Source organism: Dendrobates tinctorius, unplaced genomic scaffold (genome assembly GCF_039654945.1).
Source record: "Dendrobates tinctorius isolate UK_male_01 unplaced genomic scaffold, ASM3965494v1 ptg000067l, whole genome shotgun sequence".
In the NCBI taxonomy this organism is placed as follows: Eukaryota; Metazoa; Chordata; class Amphibia; order Anura; family Dendrobatidae; genus Dendrobates; species Dendrobates tinctorius.
This window is the reverse complement of record NW_027361735.1, coordinates 92,044-117,621: the sequence shown is the minus strand read 5'-3', so window position 1 is coordinate 117,621 and position 25,578 is coordinate 92,044. Positions and strand designations below refer to the sequence as shown.

Here is a 25,578-nt window from a genome sequence, read left to right as displayed (position 1 = left end):
GGGCTTGACGCGCACACACTTTTTCCCCCAGTAGGTAGATAGGGGCAAAATTGTTTGGTGAATTGGAACGCGCGGGGTTAAAATTTCACCTCACAACATAGCTTAGGACGCTCTCGGGGTCCAGACGTGTGACTGTGCCAAATTTTGCGGCTGTAGCTGCGACTGTGCGGATGCATATCCCGGACATACACACATACACACACACTTTGAGCTTTATATATTAGATTATACACTAACATGTCCCTGTACATTACAGCTGTGTGAAAAAAACAAACAAAAAAATGAGATAAGGCGACAGACTCTCATCCTCCCTGGCGATCGCACAGTGAGCACCATTTATGGCTTCCATCCAGGCATGAGCAGAACCTGGAGGGAGGGCGAGGATAGGAGCATTTTTGCTTCTGAAATCACAGTGAAAAAAGAAAAAAAAAGACATCACATAGACTGTGAATGCCACTTTGAAAAAAGAAATATGAAGCATTTCCCACCTTTGGTCCCTAGAAGGTGGGCTCACAATGTTTCTAATTTGAAAGAAAAATGTGATGCTTCTCCCCTTTTGGTCTTCAGAGGTGGGGCTTGCAATGTTTCAAATTTATAGCACACCCCCTGTAACTTATTCAGTGGCCTGAACACAGGGTTGAGCCTAGACTGTATGGGCTCCTTCCAGATCCTAACTGCAGCCCATACAGTCTAGCTGGCTCACTACTGAAGATGCTAGACTGTATGGGCTCCTTCCAGGTGCCATCCTGCAGCCCATACAGTCTAGCCGTCTCACTGGTGAAGATGCTAGACTGTATGGGCTCCTTCCAGGTATATTTTCTTGAAGACAGCAGACATTATGGGCTGCTGCCTGGCCCTGACTGCAGCCCATACATGACACTAGAATGCATGTGCTCCTTCAAGGTATAAATTATTAAAGCCAGCCGAATATATAAGCTCCTTTACAGGTCCTAACTGCAGCCCATACAGTCTAGCCGGCTCACTACTGAAGATGCTAGACTGTATGGGCTCCTTCCAGGTCCTAACTGCAGCCCATACAGTCTAGCTGGCTCACTACTAAAGATGCTAGACTGTATGGGCTCCTTCCAGGTCCTAACTGCAGCCCATACAGTCTAGCCGGCTCACTGGTGAAGAAACTAGACTGTACGGGCTCCTGTCAGGTATATTTTCTTGTAGATACAGACTGTACGGGCTCCTGTCAGGTATATATTATTGTAGATTCAGACTGTACGGGCTCCTGTCAGGTATATATTATTGTAGATATAGACTGTACGGGCTCCTGTCAGGTATATATTATCGTAGATACAGACTGTACGGGCTCCTGTCAGGTATATATTATTGAGAAAACCAAAAGCAAAACACAAAACAAATATCCTGGAATAAAAAAGTAAAAAAATATATATTTTTTTACTTTTTTATTCCAGGATATTTGTTTTGTGTTTTGCTTTTGGTTTTCTCTGTGTAAAGGTCATGTGTTCATATGCAATTACATTTTGCATGCACATTAATTTACTTTTTCTGCTCAGACCCAGTTTCTCAGGTATATATTATTGTAGATAGAGACTGTACGGGCTCCTGTCAGGTATATATTATTGTAGATACAGACTGTACGGGCTCCTGTCAGGTATATATTATTGTAGATATAGACTGTACGGGCTCCTGTCAGGTATATATTATTGTAGATACAGACTGTTCGGGCTCCTGTCAGGTATATATTATTGTAGATACAGAATGTATGAGCCCCTGACAGGTATAAGTGATGATATCAGAATGTATGGGCCTGTCAGATGTATAGTTGTGCTCAAAAGTTTACATAGCCTGGCAGAATTATTGCTTTCTTGGCCTTTTTTCAGAGAATATGAATGATAAAGTCTTGATGTTTTCTTCACTCATGGTTAGTGTTTGGGTGAAGCCATTTATTGTCATACTACTGTGTTTTCTCTTTTTTTAATTATGACAACCCAAAACATCCAAATCACCCTGATCATAGTTTACATACCACATTTTTTGTAATACCATGTATAGCCCCCTCTAATATCAATTGACTACTTGAAGTCGTTTGTGGTAGTTATGGATAAGGTTCTTTATTTTCTCAGATGGTAAAGCTGACCACTCTGACCACCAAAAAGTTTTGATGTTATCATTCATATTCTCTGAAAAAAGGCCAAGAAAGCAAAAGTTCTACGGCGGTATGTAAACTTTTGAGCACAATTGTATCAGTGATGACATCGGAATGGAGTATAAATAAAGAGAGAAAAAAAACTCTGCATCACCATTAAAAAATAGAAATAAACTAAAAACTTTATTCAAAACATTAAAATCATGAAAAATAATGCCCACAGGTAACAGCTCTGTCAGTGATCTCCCGCCCACACTGAAAAAATATTGGAACATTTGTTAATAGTGAGCTGTACTGCAGGTTGTGAGTTCAGAAGCAGAGGATATAAGTACAGAGATGCATTGCTATGTACTATTTATCTCTATGTTCCTATATTGTACAGTTGAAGAAAATATTTTTTTCATATCAAATAAACTTTAAAAAATGCCAATTTCAATAACCTTTTCATCCCCCCAGTATTTTTTAACTTTAATGACCAGACCACTCCTGGGAAGTTTCACCACTGTACCATGTTTTCTCCATTTGTGGATAATGGGTCTCACGGTGGTTCGCTGGAATATCAAAGCTTTAGAAATGGCTTTATAACCTTCTCCAGACTGATAGATCTGAATTACTTTCCATCTCATTTGTTCATGCATTTCTTCAGATCGCAGCATGATGTCTACTTTTTGAGGATCTTTTTGTCTACTTCACTTTGTCAGGCAGGTCCTATTTAAGTGATTTTTTGATTGAGGATAGGTGTGGCAGTAATCAGGCCTGGGTAGGGCTACGGAAACTGAACTTTGCTTTTCGAAGATATGACAAACCACAGTTAAAAAAAAAAAGTAGGGGGCAATAACTTTCACACAGGGCCCTGTATTTTCTTCCCAATAAATAATAAAGACCTTCATTTACAAATTGAATTTTGTTTACTTGTGCTGTCAAATATTTTAATTTGTTTGTTACTCTGAAACATTTAAGTGTGACAAACATGCAAGAGAGTAAAAAACCAGGAGTTGTGGGCAAAAAGTATTTCACATCACTGTACACTACCGGGCCACACAGATCTTTATATGAAGATCTCCTGTATATACAGTAATGACCACCTACAAGTAATGACTTAACCCCTTCCCGACCAGTGGCAGCGTATGCGTCATGAAAGTCGGTGCCAATCCGACCAATGACGCATATGCTGTGTCATGGATTTAAAGCCCCCCTGCGGGTCGGGTGCCCGGGGTCAATGAAAGGTCACCCGATCCGCAGATACAGGGGGCTTTGTACTTCACCAGGGGGGGGTGGCTTCTCCCCCACGTGGCTACGATCGCTCTGATTGGCTGTTAAAAGTGACACAGCCAATCAGAGCGATAGTAATATTTCATCAATGAAATTTGATGAAATATTACAAACCAGCCATGGCCAATGCTGCAGTAGCATCGAACATGGCTGAAGACACCAATCTGACCCCCCCACACGGTTAACGGGGTTGATCTGCCCCCCGCCGCTGAATGACAGCGGCGATCGGCTGCCGCTGTCATCATCTGCTCCCCCCGCCTTCCGATCATCTCCCCTCCCACCCCCTGGTACCTTTCCGAGTGCTGCTCCCGGTGTCCCGCATCATGGGCACCACCATCTTAGAAAATGGCGGGCGCATGCGCAGTGCGCCCACCAGAATATGCGGCTGCAGATTTCATTCATTCATTTTGATCACTGTGATAAACTTTAACAGCGATCAAAGTAAAATAAAAAGTAAATAAACCCCCCCTTTATCACCCCCATAGGTAGCCACATATAATGAAATAAAGAACATATTTTTATTTTTCCGTTAGGGTTGGAAATAGGGTTGAAATTAGGGTTAGGGTTGGAATTAGGGTTAGGGTGCAACTAGAGTTTCGGATGGAATTAGTGTTAGAATTAGGGTTGGAATTAGGGATAGGGGTGTTTTGGGGTTAGGCTTGTGATTAGGGGTGTGTTGGGGTTAGGGTTGTGGTTAGGGGTGTATTGGGATTAGGGTTGGAGTTAGATTTGCGGGGTTTCCACTGTTTAGGCACATCACAGGGGGTCTCCAAACACGTCATGGTGCCACCATTGATTCCAGCCAATTTTGCGTTCCAAAAGTCAAACGGTGCTCATCCCCTTCCAGACTCCGACGTGTGTCCAAACAGTGGTTTACCCCAACATATGGGGTATCAGCGTACTCAGGACAAATTGCACAACAACTTTGGGGGGCTAATTTCTCCTATTACCCTTAGGAAAATAAAAAATAGCGTGCTAAAAATTCATTTTTGAGGAAAAAAAAGATTATTTTCACTGCTGTTATAAACTTTTGTAAAGCACTTGGGGTTTCAAAGTGATCACTAGACATCTAGATACGTTCTTTAAGGGGTCTAGTTTCCAAAATGGTGTTACTTGTAGGGGGTTTTCACTGTTTAGGCACACAGGGGCTCTCCAAACGTGACATGGCGTCCAATAACGATTGGAGCTAATTTTCCATTCAAAAAGTCAAATGGCGCTCCTTCCCTTCTATGCACCGAAACAGTGGTTTATGACCACATATGAGGTATCCGTGCACTCAGGAGAAATTGCCCAACAAATTTTAGGATCCACTTTATCCTGTTGCCCATGTGAAAATGAAAAAACTGAGGCTAAAGGAAAATTTTTATGAAAAAAAGTAATTTTTTTTTAAGGATCAATTTGTGAAGCACCTGGGGGTTCAAAGTGGTCATTATGCATCTAGATAAGTTCCTGGGGGGGGTCTAGTTTCCAAAATGGGGTCAGTTGTGGGGGAGCTCCAATGTTTAGGCACACAGGAGCTCTCCAAACACGACATGGCAACCGCTAAATATTCCAGCATATTTTCCATTCAAAAAGTCAAATGGCGCTCCTTCCCTTCTGAGCCCTGCTGTGCACCCAAAAAGGTATCCATGTACTCAGGAGATATTGCCCAACAAATTTTAGGATCCATTTTATCCTGTTGCCCATGTGAAAATTAAAAAAAAAAATTGATGCTAAAAGAAAATTTTTGTTGGAAAAATTAAAATGTCCATTTTTTCCTTCCACGTTGGTTTAGTTCCTGTGAAGCACCTGAAGGGTTACTAATCTTCCTGAATGTAGTTTTGAGTAGCTTGAGGGGTGCAGTTTTTAGAATGGTGTCACTTTTGGGTGTTTTCTGCCATATAGACCCCTCAAAGTGACTTCAAATGTGAGGTGGTCCCTAAAAAAATTTTTTTTTTTTGTAAATTTTGTTGTAAAAATCAGAAATCACTGGTCAACTTTTAACCCTTTAAACTTCCTAACAAAAAAAAAAAATTGTTTCCAAAATTGTGCTGATGTAAAGTAGACATGTGGGAAATGTTATTTTGTAACTATTTTGTGCCACATAAGTCTCTGGTTTAACAGAATAAAAATTCAAAATTTGAAAATTGCAAAATTTGCCAAATTTCTGATTTTATCACAAATAAACGCAAAAATTAGCGACCTAAATTTACCACTAACATGAAGCCCAATATGTCACGAAAAAATAATCTCAGAATCGCTAGGATCTGTTGGAAGTGTTCCAGAGTTATTACCTCATAAAGGGACACTGGTCATAATTGCAAAAAATGGCCTGGTCATTAAGGTCAAAATAGGTTTGGTCATGAAGGGGTTAAAATACAATGACCAACTTTCTACTCTGCTTTCTGTGCCACTTTGAGGCATGGCAGGCACAACGTAGGAATGTTCTCCCATGTGGTCTGATGTCTGGCGGGTACAGTCTCGAAACGTCCTCACGTGTGGTCTGAGGCACGGTCTCGAAACGTCCTCACGTGTGGTCTGAGGCACGGTCTCGAAACGTCCTCACGTGTGGTCTGAGGCAAATGTGAACATCTTATACTCACCTACAGGGCGGTGTGGTATTATGCTTGTCACTGTTCTTCTTCCAGTACAGTCCTCCTTCCCGTGGATGATGCATCCTACATCATCCACACAACCTCCCCCATGACGCTTCTGTGCAGGAACACGTCTGCCCTGCCGATCACAAAGCAAAGTACTGCAAAGCACAAAGAGAAGTCTGCACCAAAGAGCAATGGAAGACACTGTGTGGATGGACTTAGGACGCGTCGTCGACTCAAAGAAGGATAGGAGGAGGCACCGGATTAAGACTAGCGAAGCCCATTGGATGGGGCTGCCCCAAGGGAAAATCTAATAAGAAAAAAAAAAAAAAAAAAATTATGCAGATTGGCACTCTAGAATGTTGTGTATATATAAGGGCATTCAGATAGTGGACGTGCTTTATAAAATGCTGTATATAGAGGGTATACAGGTAGTGGTCGTACTATATATACAGCATTCTAGAATGCTGTATATGGCGACATACAGGTGGTGGTAGTACTTTATACGGGGGGGCGCATAAACAATGATTGAATACCCTGTAGTAGACAGCAATAATGCATGAAAATATAAGGTACTTGGTTAACACGCTCGATTTAAAAAAAAAAATGCAGAAGCCATAAGCCATCCTACCACTTCACAGTGACCCTAATTGGGACAGTGATAACTAATATTAAAACCCTTTATATATTGATGTGGTTTCCCATTCCTGTGTCCACTATTTGGGGCTAATCCTTCTCAGTCCTTATCCACAAGCACGTCACAGGACAAAGCGGTAAGGTTTTTAATATTAGTTAGGACTGTCCCAATTACGTCACAGTGAAGTGGTGGGATGGCTTTGGCTTTTTTTTTTTTTTTTTTTAATAAAGAACGTGTTAACTAAATCCCCTATATTATTTTCATGCACTATGCCATTTACTGCAGGGTATTCAGTCATGCTTGTGTTTTTTTAGGGTCCATTTTATCCTGTTGCCCATGTGAAAATAAAAAAAAAAAATTGATGCTAAAAGAAAATTTTTGTTGGAAAAATTAAAATGTCCATTTTTTCCTTCCACGTTGGTTTAGTTCCTGTGAAGCACCTGAAGGGTTACTAATCTTCCTGAATGTAGTTTTGAGTAGCTTGAGGGGTGCAGTTTTTAGAATGGTGTCACTTTTGGGTGTTTTCTGCCATATAGACCCCTCAAAGTGACTTCAAATGTGAGGTGGTCCCTAAAAAAATTTTTTTTTTGTAAATTTTGTTGTAAAAATCAGAAATCACTGGTCAACTTTTAACCCTTTAAACTTCCTAACAAAAAAAAAAAAATTGTTTCCAAAATTGTGCGCATAGGGCGCGCAGACTGTGTGCTAGTAGGATTTTGCGTGCGCTGCGCCCTTTTGACGGTGCGCCGAGCGCACCATGTTGCATTTTGGGGCGCTCGGCGCACCGTCAAAAGAGCGCAGCGCACGCAAAATCCTACTAGCGCAGTCTGCGCACCCTATGCTCAAGATAGGGGGCGCAGATGGCATGCAGCGATGTGCGATAGTAGATGACCGGAGGGGGCGCCGTGCACTGCGTGTAGATATGTTGGTGTGAGACTAGCCTAACCCAGTTATTACAGCACCTTCCATGTGTTACACAGATGCATCATGGGCTTGTCCATGCATGAAATAAAAGGCTAAATTACAACATGGAGACTTAAATCAGAGCAATGTTTTATTTACATTCAGAACCAGTTTAAGAGGAACAAATTAAGATTTCCCACAGAAATCTCAGACTTTTACTTACAGAAATATTGGCTAAATAACATTCTTACATATATAGAAACCTTTAATTTTATAAAAGTTCATTTTTTTGCATTGAAAAATTTTGCTTGTTTCATGCAATGCATTTATGTATTGTACAACTGTAATATGCTGTTGGTGCATGCGGGCAGGACTGATGGATCTGTGGCTCGGCCCCCCCGGGGCCTGCTTCCAGTGTCTAGGACCAGATATCATAATACCAGCCTTGAATAGTGAAGGAGACGGCAGCCAACCCTGAGAGACATCCAAGGTGGGAACGCCCCGTCATGCCAAAGGGAGTCTGCTAGATCCAGGCGTAGTAGACCAGCGCTGATGGGTTTGTGGACGCCAGGAGGGGGTTGGGCCTGAAGGAAGGTTTCTTTTCCTGGCAGGTAGGAGAGTTGTCCTGTTGGTTGCTTTTTTGGACTGAACATTTCCAAAACCACAATTGGACTGTGCACCTCTTCGGAAGCAGGAGTTTAGTCTTCTGTTGCAGAAGAAAAGTACTCTTACCCTGATAGGTAGAGGGCAGGAAGCACTAGAAAGTTGGCGTGCATGATTGTTCAGGGCGCAGGTGGTGTGGCCCGGCCACCAGAGGCTAGACGAGAGCCTGGATTTTTAAGAGTAGGGTCGCAGGAGCCTCTGTCAAACGTGGAGGCCGCATGAATAGGAAGGTTTCCCCAGGAGATGTCCATATTGCTCAGGGGAAAACTAGGACATATTTGTCTTGTCCCTTAATTTTTTTAATGGAGCCCCCTCACTGCCTGGTAGGATATACCTGTCCTGAAGATTTCAAATCCTAACCTTTACACAGACTTTCAGGCGACTGGCAGGTAACGGATTTGTCTTCCCTCCCTACTCTATCTGGATCTGGGGGGGCGAGAGGGTAGGGGGATTAGTGGCAAGGACTGTCCGCCGGAAAACCGCAAACACTCTTGATGTGTTAGGGCCCTGCCTCGTAGACCACAGATGATATGGTAGTGACAATTCTAGGTGGGAGATCAGAGTGATAACTCCATTGTCGCCCTTAAACGCCATATCTGAAAGAAAAAGGGAAATAATTAATAAAAAAAATCAAGACCTAAGGCAGAAACCAGCCTGGGTGGTCCGGACCCATGTCTGCCTCCTACTGACACTAAGCTAAAACGGATTAGCTTCATGCCAGTTAGTAGTGTTCCCTCCAAGCATAGGCAGCATACAAACATAGCTTTTTGTGTGCCCCAATGAAGTATTAACCACCCCGCACACCAACCAGAGGGCCACACAGGGTAACCCCCCCCTGTCCAATCATAAACCTCCACCTCACACTAATCAGTGGACCCCACAGGATAAACCCATCAAAGCCCAAATGCCCCCTTCCCCCAAGCGTAAATCCCCATCAGATGCCCGCTCAAGCATAAATCCCCATCATGCACCCTCCACCCCCAAGCAAAACCCCTCATCGGACGTCCACACGCCCCCAAGCGCGCAGGCCCCCATCGGACGTCCGCACGCCCCCAAGCGCACAAGCCCCCATCGGACGTCCGCACGCCTCCAAACGCACAAGCCCCCATCGGACGTCCACACGCCCCCAAGCGCACAAGCCCCCATCGGACGTCCACACGCCCCCAAGCGCACAAGCCCCATCGGACATCCACACGCCCCCAAGCGCACAAGCCCCCATTGGACGTCCACACGCCCCCAAGCGCACAAGCCCCCATCGGACGTCCACACGCCCCCAAGCGCACAAGCCCCCATCGGACGTCCACACGCCCCCAAGCGCACAAGCCCCCATCAGACATCCACACGCCCCCAAGCATAAGCCCCCATCATACGTCCACACGCCCCCAAGCATAAGCCCCCATCCGACGTCTACACGCCCCCAAGCATAAGCCCCCATCCGACGTCTACACGCCCCCAAGCATAAGCCCCCATCCGACGTCTACACGCCCCCAAGCATAAGCCCCCATCTGACGTCTACATGCCCCCAAGCATAAGCCCCCATCCGACGTCTACACGTCCCCAAGCATAAGCCCCCATCCGACGTCCACCCCGGCATAAACCCCCATCGGGCGTCCACCCCCCCAGCATAAACCCTCATCGGACGTCCACCCCCCTTAAGCTTAAGCCCCTATCGGACGTCCACCCCCCTTAAGCCCCTATTGGATGCCATTCCCAGCATAAAACCATCATTGGACATTCACCCCCCGCATAAAACCTCATCGGACGTCCACCCGACCCCTCCCCAGCATAAACCTCATCGGACGTCCACCCCCTCCCAGTATAAGTCCCATCGGATGTCCAGCTTTCCCATCATAAACCCCCATCGGATGTCCATCCCCCGAAAGTATAAACCACCACCAGGTGGCACCTCTTCCCCAAACAAAAAGCCCTACCAGTCGAGCGCCTACCCCAAAATCAATCCACCCCTTTCAAGTCACAACAGATGCAGACAGGCCCCTTCACCCTAGCATCAAGTCCCCAAGACACCACAATTGCGCATTAAATTCCCCCCGTCCCAAGATCCCAACCAGACCAGGAGGAGTTAATGCACGCTTGTGGGGTCTGTTTGTCCCCGGGGGGCCCTACTGGGGATAATGCACGCTCGTGGGGTCTGGTTGGGCTTCTGGGGGTCGATTAACGCATGCTTGTGGGGTCTGGTAGGGCCCCAGGGAAGGGTTAATGCACGCTTGAGAGGTCTGGTTGGGCCCTGCATTAGACCCCCAAGGAGCCCACCAGACCACAAACGCATGCATTAACCCCCTCCCCGTGAGCCCAACCAGACACACAAGTGTGAATTAAACCCTCCGCGCTTGTGGGATCTGGTGGGCTTCTGGGGTGGGTTAATGCAGGGTCCACTCAGACCCCGCAAACGTGCATTAACCCCCCCAGGGCCCAACTAGACCCCAAAAGCATGCATTAACCACCTGTGGAGCCCAACCAAACCACAAAAACGTGCACTAATCCCCCCACAGTAAGGAGCCCCCCCCGGGACCCAACCAAACACGGCAAGCGTGCATTAACCCCCCCCCTCCCCGGGACCCAGCCAAACACGGCAAGCGTGCATTAACCCCCCCCCGCCCGGGACCAAACCAAACACGGCAAGCGTGCATTAACCCCCCCCCCCCCGCCCGGGACCAAACCAAACACGGCAAGCGTGAATTAACCCCCCCGGGACCCAACCAAACACGGCAAGCGTGCATTAACCCCCCCCGGGGCCCAACCAGACGCTGCAAGCGTGCATTAACCCCCCTGGGAGCCAAAAGCAGACCTCACATGCATGCATTAGTACCCCCCGAAGTACAACCAGACCCCACAAGCGTGCATTAACCCCCACCCCCAACCAGACCCCACAAACATGCATATTAACCCCCACCCCCAACTAGACCCCACAAACATGCATTAACCCCCACCCCGGACCCCACCAGACCCGTAAGCGTGGATTAACCCCCTGCCCCAAACATACTCCACAAGCATGCATTAGAACCCCCCCCCAAAAGTACAGCCAGACCCCACAAGCGTGCATTAACCGCCACCCCCTGCCCCAAAGAGACCCCAGAAGCATGCATTAGAACCCCCCTCCCCAAAAGTACAGCCAGACCCCACAAGCATGCATTAACCCTCCCCGGACCCCACCAGACCCGTAAGCATGCATTAACCCCCCCACCCCCTACCCCAAACAGACCCCAGAGGCATGCATTAGTACCCCCCGGAGTACAACCAGACCCCACAAGCATGCATTAACCCCCCAGACCCGTAAGCGTGCATTAACCCACCCCCCTTGCCCCAAACAGACCCCACAAGCATATATTAGAACCCCCCCAAAGTACAACCAGACCCCACAAGCATGCATTAACCCCCCACCCCGACCCCACAAGCATGCATTAGAACCCCCCAAAGTACAACCAGACCCAACAAGCGTGCATTAACACCCCACCCCCCTTCCCCAACCAGACCCCACAAGCATGCATTAGTAACCCCCGAAGTACAACCAGACCCCACAAGTGTGCATTATATACCCCAAGCCCCCTGCCCCAAACAGACCCCACAAGCATGCATTAACCCCCCCGGACCCCAAATAGAACTTGCAAGCATGCATTAACCCCTCTGGGAGCGGGAGCCCAAGCAGACCCCACAAGCATTAACCCCTCCAGACCCTAAACAGACCCCGTAAGCGTGCATTAACCCCTACCCAAAAGCGTGCATTAACACCCCCCCCGAACCCAAATAGAGCCCGTAAGCATGCATTAACCCCCCCGACCCAACCAGACCCCACCAGCGTGCATTAATTCCCCCTCCCCTCCGGGAGACCAACAGCTCCCAGGTAAGCCCCCAAATCCTACTAGTTAGCCCCAAGTATCAGCCCCATCAACCAAACATCTAAGAAGACACCAACCGGTTACTAAACCCTCCTGCCTGTCACCGACGCGGCTGACCTAACGCCACACTGCTCACAGACGCCGGCACCAGAGAGACAGCTGAGACAGTGTGTAATGGAGGCTTCTCTCCCTGCACCAGAAGGTAGAGACACGTGTAATGGCGTCTTCTCTTCCTGCCTTTGCTGTCAGAACACGCCCCCCTGGTATGACACGCCCCCAGAGCTGACATCACACCTGGAAGGAGCCCATACAGTCTAGCATTTACCCTGAACACAGGGCATTATCACAGAAACGTTTTGGTAAAGCTATCCTGCTTGGCATGGACCCTCTTGCTATTGATGTGGATGGGTGCGTAGAATTGCTACTATCTCTTCAATATGCTGGATTTGGACAGTGGGCAGTTGTAGGACGACTTGCTATGGGTGAATTTCATTCTCTATTGCAGAGGTCCCTAACTCCACTTCCCACAAATCTAAGGTTCAGGTAAATCCAGTTAACTGCTAGCATAGCGCATAGCAAAGCAATCTGATAACCGACTATCCACTAGAGCAGAGGTCTCAAACATGCGGCCCCTGAAGCAGTCATCTGAGGCCCACAGTGCACCACGTCGCACTCCCTGCGATAGGTAGAAGGGGGAAGGCAGTGGCATGCATTAGGAGCATGCAATGGCTGTGTGCACAGGATCTGTGATGAGGTCACAGGAGGGGAGGAGTCAGAGGTCACATGATCAGGGGCTTCAGTGTATGCAGGACGCTAATGTGTGCTGGTTGTCATGGCGCTGGATGCAGGTAAGTTTATTTGTGGGTCAAGAGGGGTTTATAGGGTGGATGTAGCAGAGCCGAGTGTGTACAAGGTGTATGGAGCAGAGCCGTGTGTGTATGAAGACCGAGGTGTACGGAGCAGAGCCGCGTATGTACGAGGTGTGCGGAGTGGAGATGTGCGTGTATTTTGGCATGGCACCAGGGCCCATAACTTTGTAGTTACACCACTGCTCACGCTAGAAGAGAGGAGTGCGCCGCTCCGTAGTGGCTGTGGTCCTGCGTGATGACATCCCTCTGGTGCGTTGTAATGACATCACGCCAGCACACAGAGAGAAGAGGCGTGACTTTCCTCCCATTGCTGGATTTTGCAGGTGACTGTGGCTGTGCGTGTACAGCGAGATGATAGCGCCGGCTCACATGCAGAGCTGATAGTATCATCCGCTGAGGTTAACGCCCCGTCACACACAGCAATCTCTCTAGCGAGATCGCTGATTTTGTGATGCAACAGCGATCTCACCAGCGAGATCGCGGTGTGTGACGGGGATCAGCGACCGCCCCCCCTTGCCGGTTATTGCTGATCGTGCTCGATCGGCCTGGGTCATTTTTCGATCTCTGGTCTCCTGCTGCCCAGCACGTATCGCGTGTGGCAGCGAGAGACCAGCGATCAGCGACGCTGAACGCTGCTTTATAATGTAAACATCGGGTATCCAGGAGTCGCGCAGCTCTTAGATACCTGATGATTACCTTGGAAACCAGCGTGTATGCCGGTTTCCAAGGTAAACAGTGGGTATCCAGGAGTCGCGCGGCTCCTGGATAACCGATGTTTACATTATAAACCAGTGTTCAGCATCGCTGGTCCTGATCGCTGGGGCTGTCTTGTGACAGCTCACCAGCTATCAGCCTAAGGATGTCCCAGCAATCCCATCATGTCGTATCGTTTGTGGGATCACTGGGACATTGTTATGTCAACCTATTTAAATGGCCACGATCGGTATTAGCACCGATGGCGGCCGTTTAACCCCTTAGATACCGCTATCAATTGTGACTGTATTAAGTTTGAAAGGAATGCGGCCCGCCAGCTTAAATTTTTTTTATGTGCGGCCCATTTACTCTGCCGAGTTTGAGACCCCTGCACTAGAGAACGAAATTCACCCAATGTACAGAGTCACTGCTGCCCCAAAAAAGATTGAATAAAACAACCAGCATGTATTTGTTGTTTTATTGCGTGGAAATAGGCTGTGAGATTTTTTTTTTTTTTTTTTACATGGTGTGTTTTTTAATACAGATCCCATGGTCTTGTGGATCCGCCGGCTCATGTGCGCAAGTATGTACATTACCTATCAGTGTCTTACATTTCCCAATATGTATAAAAAATTTTATTCACTTCTTGGTGTCTATGGGTAAATTACCTTACTTGATGCAATACGCAGTCACACTGTGTCAGTGATACCACATGGAATGGTGTGGTGTACCATTTTGTCATGTCTGCAACTTTTTGAGTGCTTTATGAATGTGTTAGGCCGTATTCCCTTTGACAATAGTTGCACGGTGCATCACCAGTCTTATACTGCTTTTTTTTAGAAAATATACGAGGGCATACCTGACCTGCCTAGTTTGCTCTAAAGTATCAGAGCGACTGGACAGACATCTATACAGAGTGTGCATGACCAAGAATTCTGCCGAGGAGAGGAAAGCCGCTATTGCTGATGCAAGGGCCAGAGTTAGAAACATCTCATCCAAAGGGACAAGCATAGACGAGGACGACATTATGTCTCTTGAAACATTGGCTAACGTAATCCCTTTCCTTGAGGATAGAGGGTTCCTCATAGTCCGGAAGCCAACTGCGGCCAGGTAGGCTCCACTTTTTCCTATCAATGTTCTGGCTATATCACATGACTTTGTATATTTACTATATTAGTGTTGAATGACTGATCGACCCAACTTCAGGATGGATCAGGCACTTTTTTGGCAGACTGGGTTTAAGGTTAGGGCCGATCACTGATTGTCGGTCAGATTGGGTCGATGCTTTTGACCCCATCTAACCCAGGATGGCTCATCACCATTTGATATGCATGTCCGTTAATCAGGTGGCTTTTTATAAATTTACAGTACTGTCCAACTTGAGGAGCAGACTGCAGGTGCCAGCAGCACTACCCCTGCGGTGGAATTTGAAGTGGTCCAGGAGAGCGAGATGTCAGAGAGTGTGTAAGTGTCTGTCAGTCAGTCTGTCTGTCTGTCTTAAACTCACACATAATGCTTTCTCTCCTCGCAGTGCCAGTGCCGTGCATCCCTCTGCTCAATCAACTCAAGTATCTCTTTCAAGAGAAGACTACCAGAGATCGCCTGTACAGTGAGTGTTTTGCTTAGTCTTTTCATTAGGATACACTCAGCATTCAGTTAAAGGGGTTGTCCGGGCTTTTCCTAAAATCTGTGTATCTAGGCTACAAAATGCTGACAGTTTGTAAGTTACACCCTGTTAGTATTTTGGATGGTTAACCAGATATCACAATTCAGCATTTGTGGAGGAGCAGCACAGCCTCCATCTAAATCCCTGATTTTTAGTCAGATAGGGTCAAATGCATCGACCCAATCTAACCCAGGATCGCGCATTGCAATTTGATATACATGTCCGTTAATCAGGTGGCTTTTTTATAAATTTACAGTACTGTCAAACTTGAGGAGCAGACTGCAGGTGCCAGCAGCACTACCCCTGCGGTGGAATTTGAAGTGGTCCAGGAGAGCGAGATGTCCAAGAGTGTGTAAGTGTCAGTCAGTCTGTGTCAGTCTGTCTAACTCACACAGAATGCTTTCTTTCCTTGCAGTGCTAGTGCCGTGCATCCCTCTGCTCAGTCAACTCAAGTATCTCTTTCAAGAAACTGCCAGAGATTGCCTGTACAGTGAGTTTATTGCTTAGTCTTTTCATTAGGATACACTCAGCATTCACAGTTAAAGTTGTCCGGGCTTTTCCTAAAATCTGTGTATCTAGGCTGCAAAATGCTGACAGTTTGTAAGTTACACCCCGTTAGTATTTTGCATAATTACTTCGATATCACAATTCAGTTTGTGTGGAGGAGCCCGTATAGAGGCATATTTGTTTTAGAGCCTGGCTGTAACATCATAACTGGTCGTTTACACCCAGTCTCCAGCATTTGCTGATTGTCATACTAACTTTTTAGGAATGAGCAAGCAGGTCCAGCCACACCCAAACCAAAAGACTCACCAGTTATTATAGACGAGGAATGGGAAATGGTGAGTGTGGGAAGTCCAGTCCGCACGGATCCTCAGGTAATGGATGATGAAGAATTAGGAGACTTACCAGTGGAGAAGGATTCTAGTGAATGCCAGAGTGATGAAGAGGACGAGGAGGACGAAGTGTCGTCCGGTGAAGAATACACCTTCTCTGATGAGCAGGAATCCGCCATCTCCTCTGAGCATGAATCCAATGACGGGTCTGATGAGGACCTGAACAGGTGAGGAAATCTGCACCGTCTCTTTCTTTTCTCATCTGTTAATTTTTTTTTTATGTAACAAAGTCTGAACCATTGTTCTTTCATCCTACATTATAGAGCCCTAAAAAGAAAATGGACTGGGCTAAAATTACGCATGAAAAAAGCTGGTTTATATAAGCGTTTTGCAGATAGTCATCCAGTTCTGATGGGTTTTGCGCAATATTTAAAGACATACGTGGCGTCAATGAAGAAGATCAAGCAGGAGGTGGCAAATGTGTTGAGGTTTCTTTATTATATGAATAATGACTGCTTGCATTTAGATTTTGTAATGGACATTCAGAAGGCACGGTCGTTCTTTGGTAAGCTGCAGGAAGTCGGGCTCTCAAGCCAGACATCATGCAATTATTTAAAAAACTTGAAAAGATTCCTGCGTTATCAGCAAAGAGCAACCAATCTGGCTCATGAAGACAAAAAGCTGTATAAAGCCTACAAAATTTTTGATACCGTGATCAAGGAAATCCAAACGTCGCTGGCAAAAGGAGTCTCAAAGGAGGTGGTCAGCAACAGGCGAGTTATGAGCTTATATGAATGTGTGTATATTTTGTTCCAATCACTCTTTTGTCCCCCCCCCCAAAAAAAATAATAATGAGAAAAGTGTTCTAGCAGTGATCATTTTATTGGATAACCAGAAAAAAAAATATATTTGCAATTTTTCCTTTTCCAAACATTTTATTGGGGTTTTAACAATATAAAGCAAGGGAAAGGAGAGAGGGGGGAGGGGTAAGGGACAAAACAGGGAAAAGGACCAGGTGGCCCCAAATGTCAAAATAGACAAAAGATAACAAGTCATATAAAACACTTGTAACATATAACAATGTGAACAGTAATTACAATGAATACCCATTTCACCAGAATTACAATAAAAGGCAAAGTAAATGGAGTGCTCCCTAGGGAAACGCAATTTTTCCAAGCTCAAAAGGTGTATATTTTGTTAATCGCTCTTTTGTCCCCAGGGTTTTCACATGGCCGTATGTAACCATATGTTTTCTCCATCTTAGGTTTGACGCATTAACCACAACGCATTTGAAGCCAGTGGAATATCTAAAGATCTTAAATGTGGCCAAGAACTCCTTTTCGAAATCACTCCAATATATAAAAGGTGGTAGCAAAAAAATATATCAGCTGAACGTCCTGTACTATTTGGAGACCCTTCTGGTCTTAAAACATGGACAGCGCCCGGGCGTAATTCAAAATCTTACAGTACGTAACCACCTCCTCTGCATCATCACCTTAAATGACACCTGTCACTTAAAACTTTCACATCTGTCTTCCCTCACAGGTTTCAGAGTGGGACAGAAGGTTGCCTTACTCATTTCATGGGGGAGACTACATAGTAGTCGATGTGAAGGCACACAAGACATCCGCCCAACAAGTGGCATGCTTTGCGCTTTCTCCAACTGAACAAGAAGTAAGATTTCTCAAAGTTTCCTTTCCTCATGGAAAATCCCAGAGTCCCTCGCTATCTTACCATGTTTGTATTTGTTTTTGCTTTTACAGTGGCTAGAGGTGTATTTTGACAAAATACGACCCGTTCTGGTCAATGAAAACTCGCCAAATAATTTCTTCCATTCGACCACAGGGGGGGCCATATATAATGTGTCCAATGACATAACGCGCTATCATACAAGGTAAGATTTAGAAAATCTTTCTGAAAACCTATGTACAGAGCTATGTGTTTGATTCTCTACATTTCATTCTAGATTTGAGCTTCCCTCTGTAACCAGCCAAATGATTCGAAAAGTCATCGAATCCTGGACCATCTCCAGATTAAAAGACTCAGAAAAACATCTATTTGCAAGATATCTTGGCCACTCCAACGAGACAGCAGAGAGGAACTACAGGGAAAACACCCTAGAAAGCGTTTGTCATGGCCACACTCTTGTGCTTCGATCGTGGGATGAGGAAATGAATGAACAAGCCTGCACATCAAGGTATTATTTAACTGTAAAATACAAACTGAAACCTGCTTTGTAACAAAATGTGATGTTTTCTAAAGGTGCCATCACACAGCGATCTCGCTAACGAGATCGCTGTGACGTGACGGAGGCAGGACCGCAGCGGCATCGCTGGCGAAATGTCAAACATGACTATCTCACCAGCGAGCATGATCTTACCAGCGACTCTGACAAGGCGGACCTCCATAGGGTTCCGCTTTGTCAGAGTCGCTGGAAGGTGTCGCACACAGCGATCAGCCCGCCAAGCGGGAGATCGCCAGGCCATTCCTGAACGAGCAGCGATCTCCCAGCAGGGGCCTGATCGCTGCTTTGTGTCACACACAGCGACATCGCTAGCGTCACCAAAACGGTGACGTAGAAGCGATGTCGCTATGTGAGATGTGGCCTTTAGACTTCTTCTAAAGAGCTGCAGAAGAGGGCACCAGAGAACCTTTGATTAGACAGTTAAAGGTATACTAATTCAATACTATGATTCAACCAAATTGATGACAATCAAATCAAATCAAATTTATTATCGCCAAGTACATATTACATATATACAAGGAATTCTTGGTGACAAAGAGGCAACATAATATATAACAACAGATACAACAAGTAACATCTAACAAGACAGATACAGTATATAGTCTACACATGACGATTTAATTGTTGAACAGAGAGTGGATAGAAGCTGTTCATATGGCGGTTGGTACTGCATTTGGGGACTCTGAAGCGACGTCCTGAAGGGAGTAGCTGGAATGATGAGTGTCCCGGGTGAGAGGGATCGGATGAAATTTTCAATGCGTGGGATCGAATACTCTTATCATAAAGATCCTGGATTTTAGGCAGGGGGGAGCCTATAATTCTCTCTGCTGTTCTGAAAGTCCTTTGTAAGCGGAGTTTGTCATGCGCAGTGGCTCCCCCATACCAGACTATCAGAGAGGAACAAATCACAGATCTGATGACAGCATTAAAGAATAAGATCAGCAGATTCTTAGACAAACCATATCTTTTCAGCTGACGCAGGAAGAACATCCTCTGTTGTGCTTTTCTTATAACAGCATCCACGTTTTTCCCCCATTTAAGATCATGAGAGATGATAACACCAAGGAATTTGGTCTCTGTGACCCTAAGAACCACTTCGTCATGGATGTAGATTGGAAGTATCTCATGTTGATCTTTCCTAAAATCCACAACCATCTCAGCAGTTTTTTTAGTGTTGAGTACAAGATTATTGGCTTTACACCAGTCACATATTCTTTCCACCTCACTCCGATACAAGTCTTCAGCATTTCCCCTGATGAGACCAATCAGTGTCATATCATCGGCAAATTTCAAGATTTTTACTGAGTCTGCTGAAGAGATGCAATCATTCGTATAGAGAGAAAACAGTAACGGGGACAAAACACACCCCTGAGGTGCCCCGATGTTTGTGACCAAGGTGCCCGAAGTGAATGGTCCAACTTTTACACTCTGTATCCTGGCTGTCAGGAAGTTATAAATCCACAAGCATAAGTTGAGAGGGACTCCAAGAGCTACCATTTTCTTATGAAGTAAATTCGGATCAATGGTATTGAACGCTGAGCTAAAGTCCATGAAAAGAATCCGGACATATGAGTGCCGTTCATCTGTATGATCCAAAATGTACTTCAGTGCCAGATTGACAGTGTCGTTTGCCGAACGATTCTCCTTATAGGCAAACTGAAGCGGGTCCCATAGCTTCTGCGTGAATTTTATCAGGTGGGACATCATAATTCTTTCGAAGACTTTCATAGCTACAGATGTGAGTGCTACTGGTCTATAGTCGTTCAACTCAGAGGATCCCACTTTCTTGGGGACAGGGATAATTGTGGAATTTTTCCAACACTGAGGTACAACGCACTCTTTCAGTGACACATTGTATATATTTGTCAGTATAGGGGCAAGCTGGGTAGCACATACTTTCAGATACATTGGAGATACACCATCAGGGCCAGGTGCCTTTTTGACCTTAAGTCCCTTCAGGATGCGTATCACCTCTGCCTCGGAGATCACTACTTGGGTGTTGCACAATGAATGATCTTTATATGAACAGACTGAGGAGCTTAGAGATGAATAGCCACTGTGTGTAGAGCTTGCCTCAAATCTGCAGTAGAATTCATTTAACTCTGCTGCCAGACTTCTGCTGGGGTTCACTATAGTGGGGTGGCTTTTATAATTGGTGACCTCTCTTAATCCTCTCCATGCAGATCTAGTATCTTTTGATGAGAACCTTTCCTCCAGAATCTTTGCATACTCGTGTTTGGCTAACTTGATCTCTTTAGATAGCGAGTTCCTAAGTTTCTTGAATTCAGTAATATCGCCTGCTTTATAAGCCTCCTCTTTTCTCTTACGGATCAACCTGACTTTATTTGTAAACCACGGCTTGTTGTTTCCCCGAAAGTGGACAGATTTGGATGGAATAAACGTGTCTTCACAAAAACGGATATATGAGGACACTGCATCAACCCATTCATCCAGACCCGAGCATGTTTCCTGGAATACCTCCCAGTCCGTGCATTCAAAGCATGTTTGCAGTTGCAATTTTGCCTCCTCAGACCATGTCTTCTTTGTATAAACTGTAGGTTTGGATGTTTTCAACCTTTGCCTGTAGGCTGGAATTAAATGAATTAGACAATGATCTGAAAAGCCCACTGCTGCTCTCCTCACTGCCCTGTAGGCCCCTTTTAAGACAGTATAGCAGTGATCAAGCGTATTATTCTCTCTCGTGAAGCAGTTTATATGTTGAGTAAATTTGGGGAGATCCAGGTTGAGTTTTCCTTTGTTAAAGTCCCCCATTACGATCACAAATGCTTCAGGAGATCCTTTCTCCCATTCTGATATTTTGCAAGCTAGTTCACCAATAGCAGCTTTAACAGATGCTTGAGGGGGAATATATACTGCAACCAGAACCATAGATGAAAACTCTCTTGGAGCGTAAAATGGTCTACAATTGAGTGCAAGGTACTCTAGATCTGGAGAGCAACCTTTTCCCAGTATGTTAACATCACAGCACCAGCTAGTGTTGATGTAGAGACATACCCCACCCCCCCTTTGTTTACCTGAAGCTACACAATCACGGTCAGCTCTGTAGATAACAAAACCAGGTAGATCCAGACTACAATCAGGGATGGTCTCATTCAACCAGGTCTCAGTAAAACAAAGAGCAGCTGAATTGGCCATATCAGATCTCATGTTACAAAGTAAGTTCAGATCCTCCATTTTGTTAGATAAGGAACGGACATTAGCCAAGTGGAGTGAAGGAAGAGCTGTTCTGAACCCTCTCCTCCGAAGGCGTGCCAGGATGCCTCCTCTCCTACCTCTCTTGCAGTACACCTCCACAGGTTTCACAGAAGTAATGGATTTTATGTACTCAATTGTTGAATTAGCAATCATGCTCCAAGAAGGGGAGTCCATGAGAAATTGTGGATGATTCCAGAATAATAAATCGTCCCTTGAAATCATAAGAGTAGGTTTACAGAGTGCAGTGGCCATGACTACACTCAGCTTGTAGCTATAAAGACTGAACAGTCACAGCTTAGCAGAGTTAAATGTACAACTTTCCATAAAGGGTGCTCCCAGCACTGCTGGGGGGGAGGGCATGGGTGCAACAAGACAGGGACATCAGGGGACATGCCAACAGTCAGTCCAAACCTGCCCAGCTCACCCTTTCAGCTCCACCTGGATCACAAGATCTCCAGAACATCTCCAGCACCGCACACTCCACCAGCTTTCCTATCCCGGGATCATCTGCATGCTGGAAATGGGTACAAGGCAGGTAGCCAGCAGCTTCACTCTCTCCCAGCTGAAACCAGGCACGGAGCTCCACGAGGACAGAAAGACACCGGTCCCAGCTGGTCGCAGTCTCCACACTACTCCCAGCTCTGCCGAATCCTGTAGCCCTACAGCTCCATGTGGACCACAAGATCTCCAGAACAACTCCAGCACCGCACACTCCACCAGGTTTCCTATCCTGGGATCATCTGCATGCTGGAAATGGGTACAAGGCAGGCAGCCAGCAGCTTCACTCTCTCCCAGCTGAATCCAGGCACGGAGCTCCACGAGGACAGAAAGACACCGGTCCCAGCTGATCGCAGTCTCCACACTACTCCCAGCTCTGCCGAATCCTGTAGCTACGCAATGGTGAGTGAACCAAAGGGAGAATTAACAATTAAACGGGGTAAAAAACTAAAAAACTCAGGAGCCTCATGCCAGAGCAGCCATCTCTCGGCTCTCCTTCTCTTCTCAATCTTGGGGAAAAAAAAGGTTTCTTTAAAAAGGTGCATAAGAAAGATCTAAGCCATGATCAGCATGACTCCCAGTTAGCACTTCTCACATGCATCATGCATGCTTATTCATGAGACATTGTCTAGATTATGAATAAGCATGCATCTTGCACGTGAAATGCGTTGACTGGGGTCACACTGATATGTCACATTGATTTTTGTTATGCACCTTTAAAGAAACAGAAAAAAAAATCCATTCGTTTTGAGCCAGATTGTCATCTATTGTGAAACTGTGTTTATGGTCGAGGCAGGGCTGATGTGCAGGCTCCATATGGATTGGAGAATAGTGATGAGTGGTGAGCTGGCTTAAAATGATTTCAATACTGAGATGCCAATCTAATGGGTGCACTCCTTAAGAGCTCTAATACTCATGTTTTTATTTCAGGGCAGGTTTAGGCTCTTCACCCAGCACTGAAACACTGTCAAGGGCGGGCCAGTCGCTAAAAAGGAGCTCCTCCAGGTAATTATGGAACATGCTTATGTACATTGAGAGAACTTGTGTGAGAGAACTGGTGTTAAAGTACAGCCATTTAATGTGATAGCCAGGGCATGTTTGTTTATGAAAACTGTAAAGCATTAAGACAATTCACATCATTTAGAGCAGGTATCTCTAACTCCAGACCTCGAGAGCCGCAAACAGTGCAGGTTTTCAGGATTTCCTTAATCGTCACCTGTGCAATGCTAAGGAAATCCTGCACTGTTTGTGGCCCTCGAGGCCTGAGGTTTGAGATCCCTGCTCTAAATGATGGGAAGTGTCTTTATACTCTACAGTTTTCAGAAACAAACATGTTCTGGCACCATCAGTGTCCGTGCACATCTGAGTCACACTCCTACAGCATCTGCCTGACAGACCAAGCGCTCGCACAGCGCCCGGTCCGTTGGGCCGCTCAAACGGCCTGACACTGATTCACTGCCAATAGGTATCACATATCTGCCAACTGTTGCTGCGCGTAAGGGTACCCTCATGTTAAAATAAAGACATAAAAAAATGTAATGCATACTAACACTCAGTATGTTTTCCTTTAAAGCACTGAAGGACCCAGCCCTTCTCGTCCGAGGATGAACCCTGTGGTCCTGCTCAAGCGTTTGCCTAATTTATAAAAGGGACAGAACTGTTTTGTTTGACTATGGACTCTGAAGAAACGAGTATAGAGAAGGGGCGGAATGTTCAGGCTTGAAAGCTTGACACTTTTACATGGGCTCTATCCATGCATCTGACCCACCGTTCTTTATATGTGTGCACTTTATATATTAAAAGTTTGTGAGCTATATTGTTATTTTATTCTATAATAAAGTTATTTTACTGTGTAAGTGTTTGTACTATCACTTATAATTGCTTCTCAACTATTCTGTCCATCCTGGTTGCTTCTGACCAGAAAATGTGACTGCCTCAGCCAATCACAGGCCATAGTTAACCGGATTTACCCAAAGTCCATTTTCCCTAAACTGGGTAAATCCAGTTAATTTGTATCACATAGCGCAGTCGGTAACCGAAGTCCACTTTTCCCTAATCCGGTGAACGACTGCACCATATGCTACTACTTAACCGGAATTACTCAAAATGAAGGGACTTTGTCGTTTTTAGACCCTGGGTCACTTCCACTGTCACAGGTGCGGACATTCAGGTGTCTGATGCCTGTCCCAGCTGCCCAGGGGGGAGACGGCCTCTGCTGGCTCACGCCATACATATACATATATACTCAAACCAAGGAAGAAGATAGCCGGGTTGCGTTATACTACTTAACCGGAATTACTCAAAATGAAGGGACTTTGTCATTTTTTAGACCCTGGGTCACTTCCACTGTCAGAGGTCCGGGCATTCAGGTGTCTGATACCCGTCTCAGCTGGCCCGGGGGGACACCACCACCAGCAGCCGCGTCTCAGCTGGCCCGGGGGGGACACCACCACCAGCAGCCGCGTTTCAGCTGGCCAGGGGGGACACCACCACCAGCAGCCGAGTCTCAGCTGGCCAGGGGGGACACCACCACCAGCAGCCGCGTCCCAGCTGGCCAGGGGGGACACCACCACCAGAAGCCGCACCCCAGCAGGCCAGGTGGGACACCACCACTAGAAGCCGCGTCCCAGCTGGCCAGGTGGGACACCACCAAGGCGCTTTGGAGCCAGCAATGCATAATTTTTGGTCTTTGTATTTAAAAAAGTACATATATGATGTTCCGGTCAGCCTTCTCTGCAGCTTTTCCGCACTTTGATGGTCCATAAGTACGCCGTGATAGTCACATACCACTTGACCCTTTTTAAAAGCATAGATGGTCTTTACGGTACATCCACCTTTGCCAGTGTCTTCAGTTGCAATTAGTCCCTTCCATTTCTGTGTTAACACAAGCTCTTTGATCGCCTCATCTTTAAAATTGGGCTTGTGCCTTCGCCCATGGGGTTTCCAAGCGCTTTGCACTTTTACGTCTGGAATATTTGTGTCCCATCCCTGTTCTTTAGCATACTTCGCCAATTCTTTTTTCTTGGGTACTCTCTTTAAATATTCTAAATAGGAATAAAAAATTAGAATAATCAGCACACATATTTACTATATAAGCATGGGCCTGGAACAGTGCCATCTACTGTAGATAGATTGGAATGGGGGAGTGTAAACTTTACAAACTTACCAACAGCATCTGTTGATCTTAATTTTTTCTGATTGAAGAGCCCTTTTGCAGAAATTTTGCATGCGTTGAGAATCGTATATTGCTACTGGGTGCATATCTGTCAGCTTCTGAAACAGACTGCGTGGACACAGTTTCCTCATCACTGCTTTGTTCCTCTTCACTGTGGCCCTCTGTGCTCGACCCTTCACTGCTGTCCGATCCCTGTGCATCGCTGGTCCTTGGCCTCTTGGAGACACTTTCTCTGTGAAGTCAAAATAAGAGAAGTTATGTTAAAAGGTTTTTCAAGGACTTTAATGATTTGAGCTTTTTAAATGCCTCTATTTTTTCTCTTGACATTGTCATATAGTGTATTTTCAAAATTAACT

At 45.8% G+C, this 25,578-nt stretch overlaps 1 protein-coding gene across 7 annotated transcripts in view; it reads left to right on the top strand.

Moving 5' to 3' along the window:
* Positions 1–23,903, top strand: part of LOC141095116 (uncharacterized) — a 225,002-nt gene extending 201,099 nt beyond the window's left edge. Inside the window, exons 1-15 of one of the 7 annotated variants that reach the window (XM_073580995.1) lie at positions 12,318–12,432; positions 14,131–14,169; positions 14,427–14,696; positions 14,955–15,050; positions 15,118–15,195; positions 15,509–15,604; positions 15,668–15,742; positions 16,022–16,315; positions 16,412–16,861; positions 17,353–17,554; positions 17,634–17,762; positions 17,852–17,982; positions 18,055–18,285; positions 22,978–23,052; positions 23,621–23,903. In XM_073580995.1, the coding sequence (XP_073437096.1) occupies positions 12,404–12,432; positions 14,131–14,169; positions 14,427–14,696; positions 14,955–15,050; positions 15,118–15,195; positions 15,509–15,604; positions 15,668–15,742; positions 16,022–16,315; positions 16,412–16,861; positions 17,353–17,554; positions 17,634–17,762; positions 17,852–17,982; positions 18,055–18,285; positions 22,978–23,052; positions 23,621–23,693 (2,268 nt within the window). In that variant the 5' untranslated portion in view covers positions 12,318–12,403 and the 3' untranslated portion in view covers positions 23,694–23,903. Of the gene's footprint in view, positions 1–12,317; positions 12,433–12,474; positions 12,873–14,130; positions 14,170–14,426; positions 14,697–14,954; positions 15,051–15,117; positions 15,196–15,508; positions 15,605–15,667; positions 15,743–16,021; positions 16,316–16,411; positions 16,862–17,352; positions 17,555–17,633; positions 17,763–17,851; positions 17,983–18,054; positions 18,286–22,977; positions 23,053–23,620 lie in introns of those variants that run through there. The other 6 variants (XM_073580994.1, XM_073580999.1, XM_073580998.1 and 3 more) reach the window with 6 other exon arrangements.
* The last annotated feature ends 1,675 nt before the right edge of the window (positions 23,904–25,578 follow it).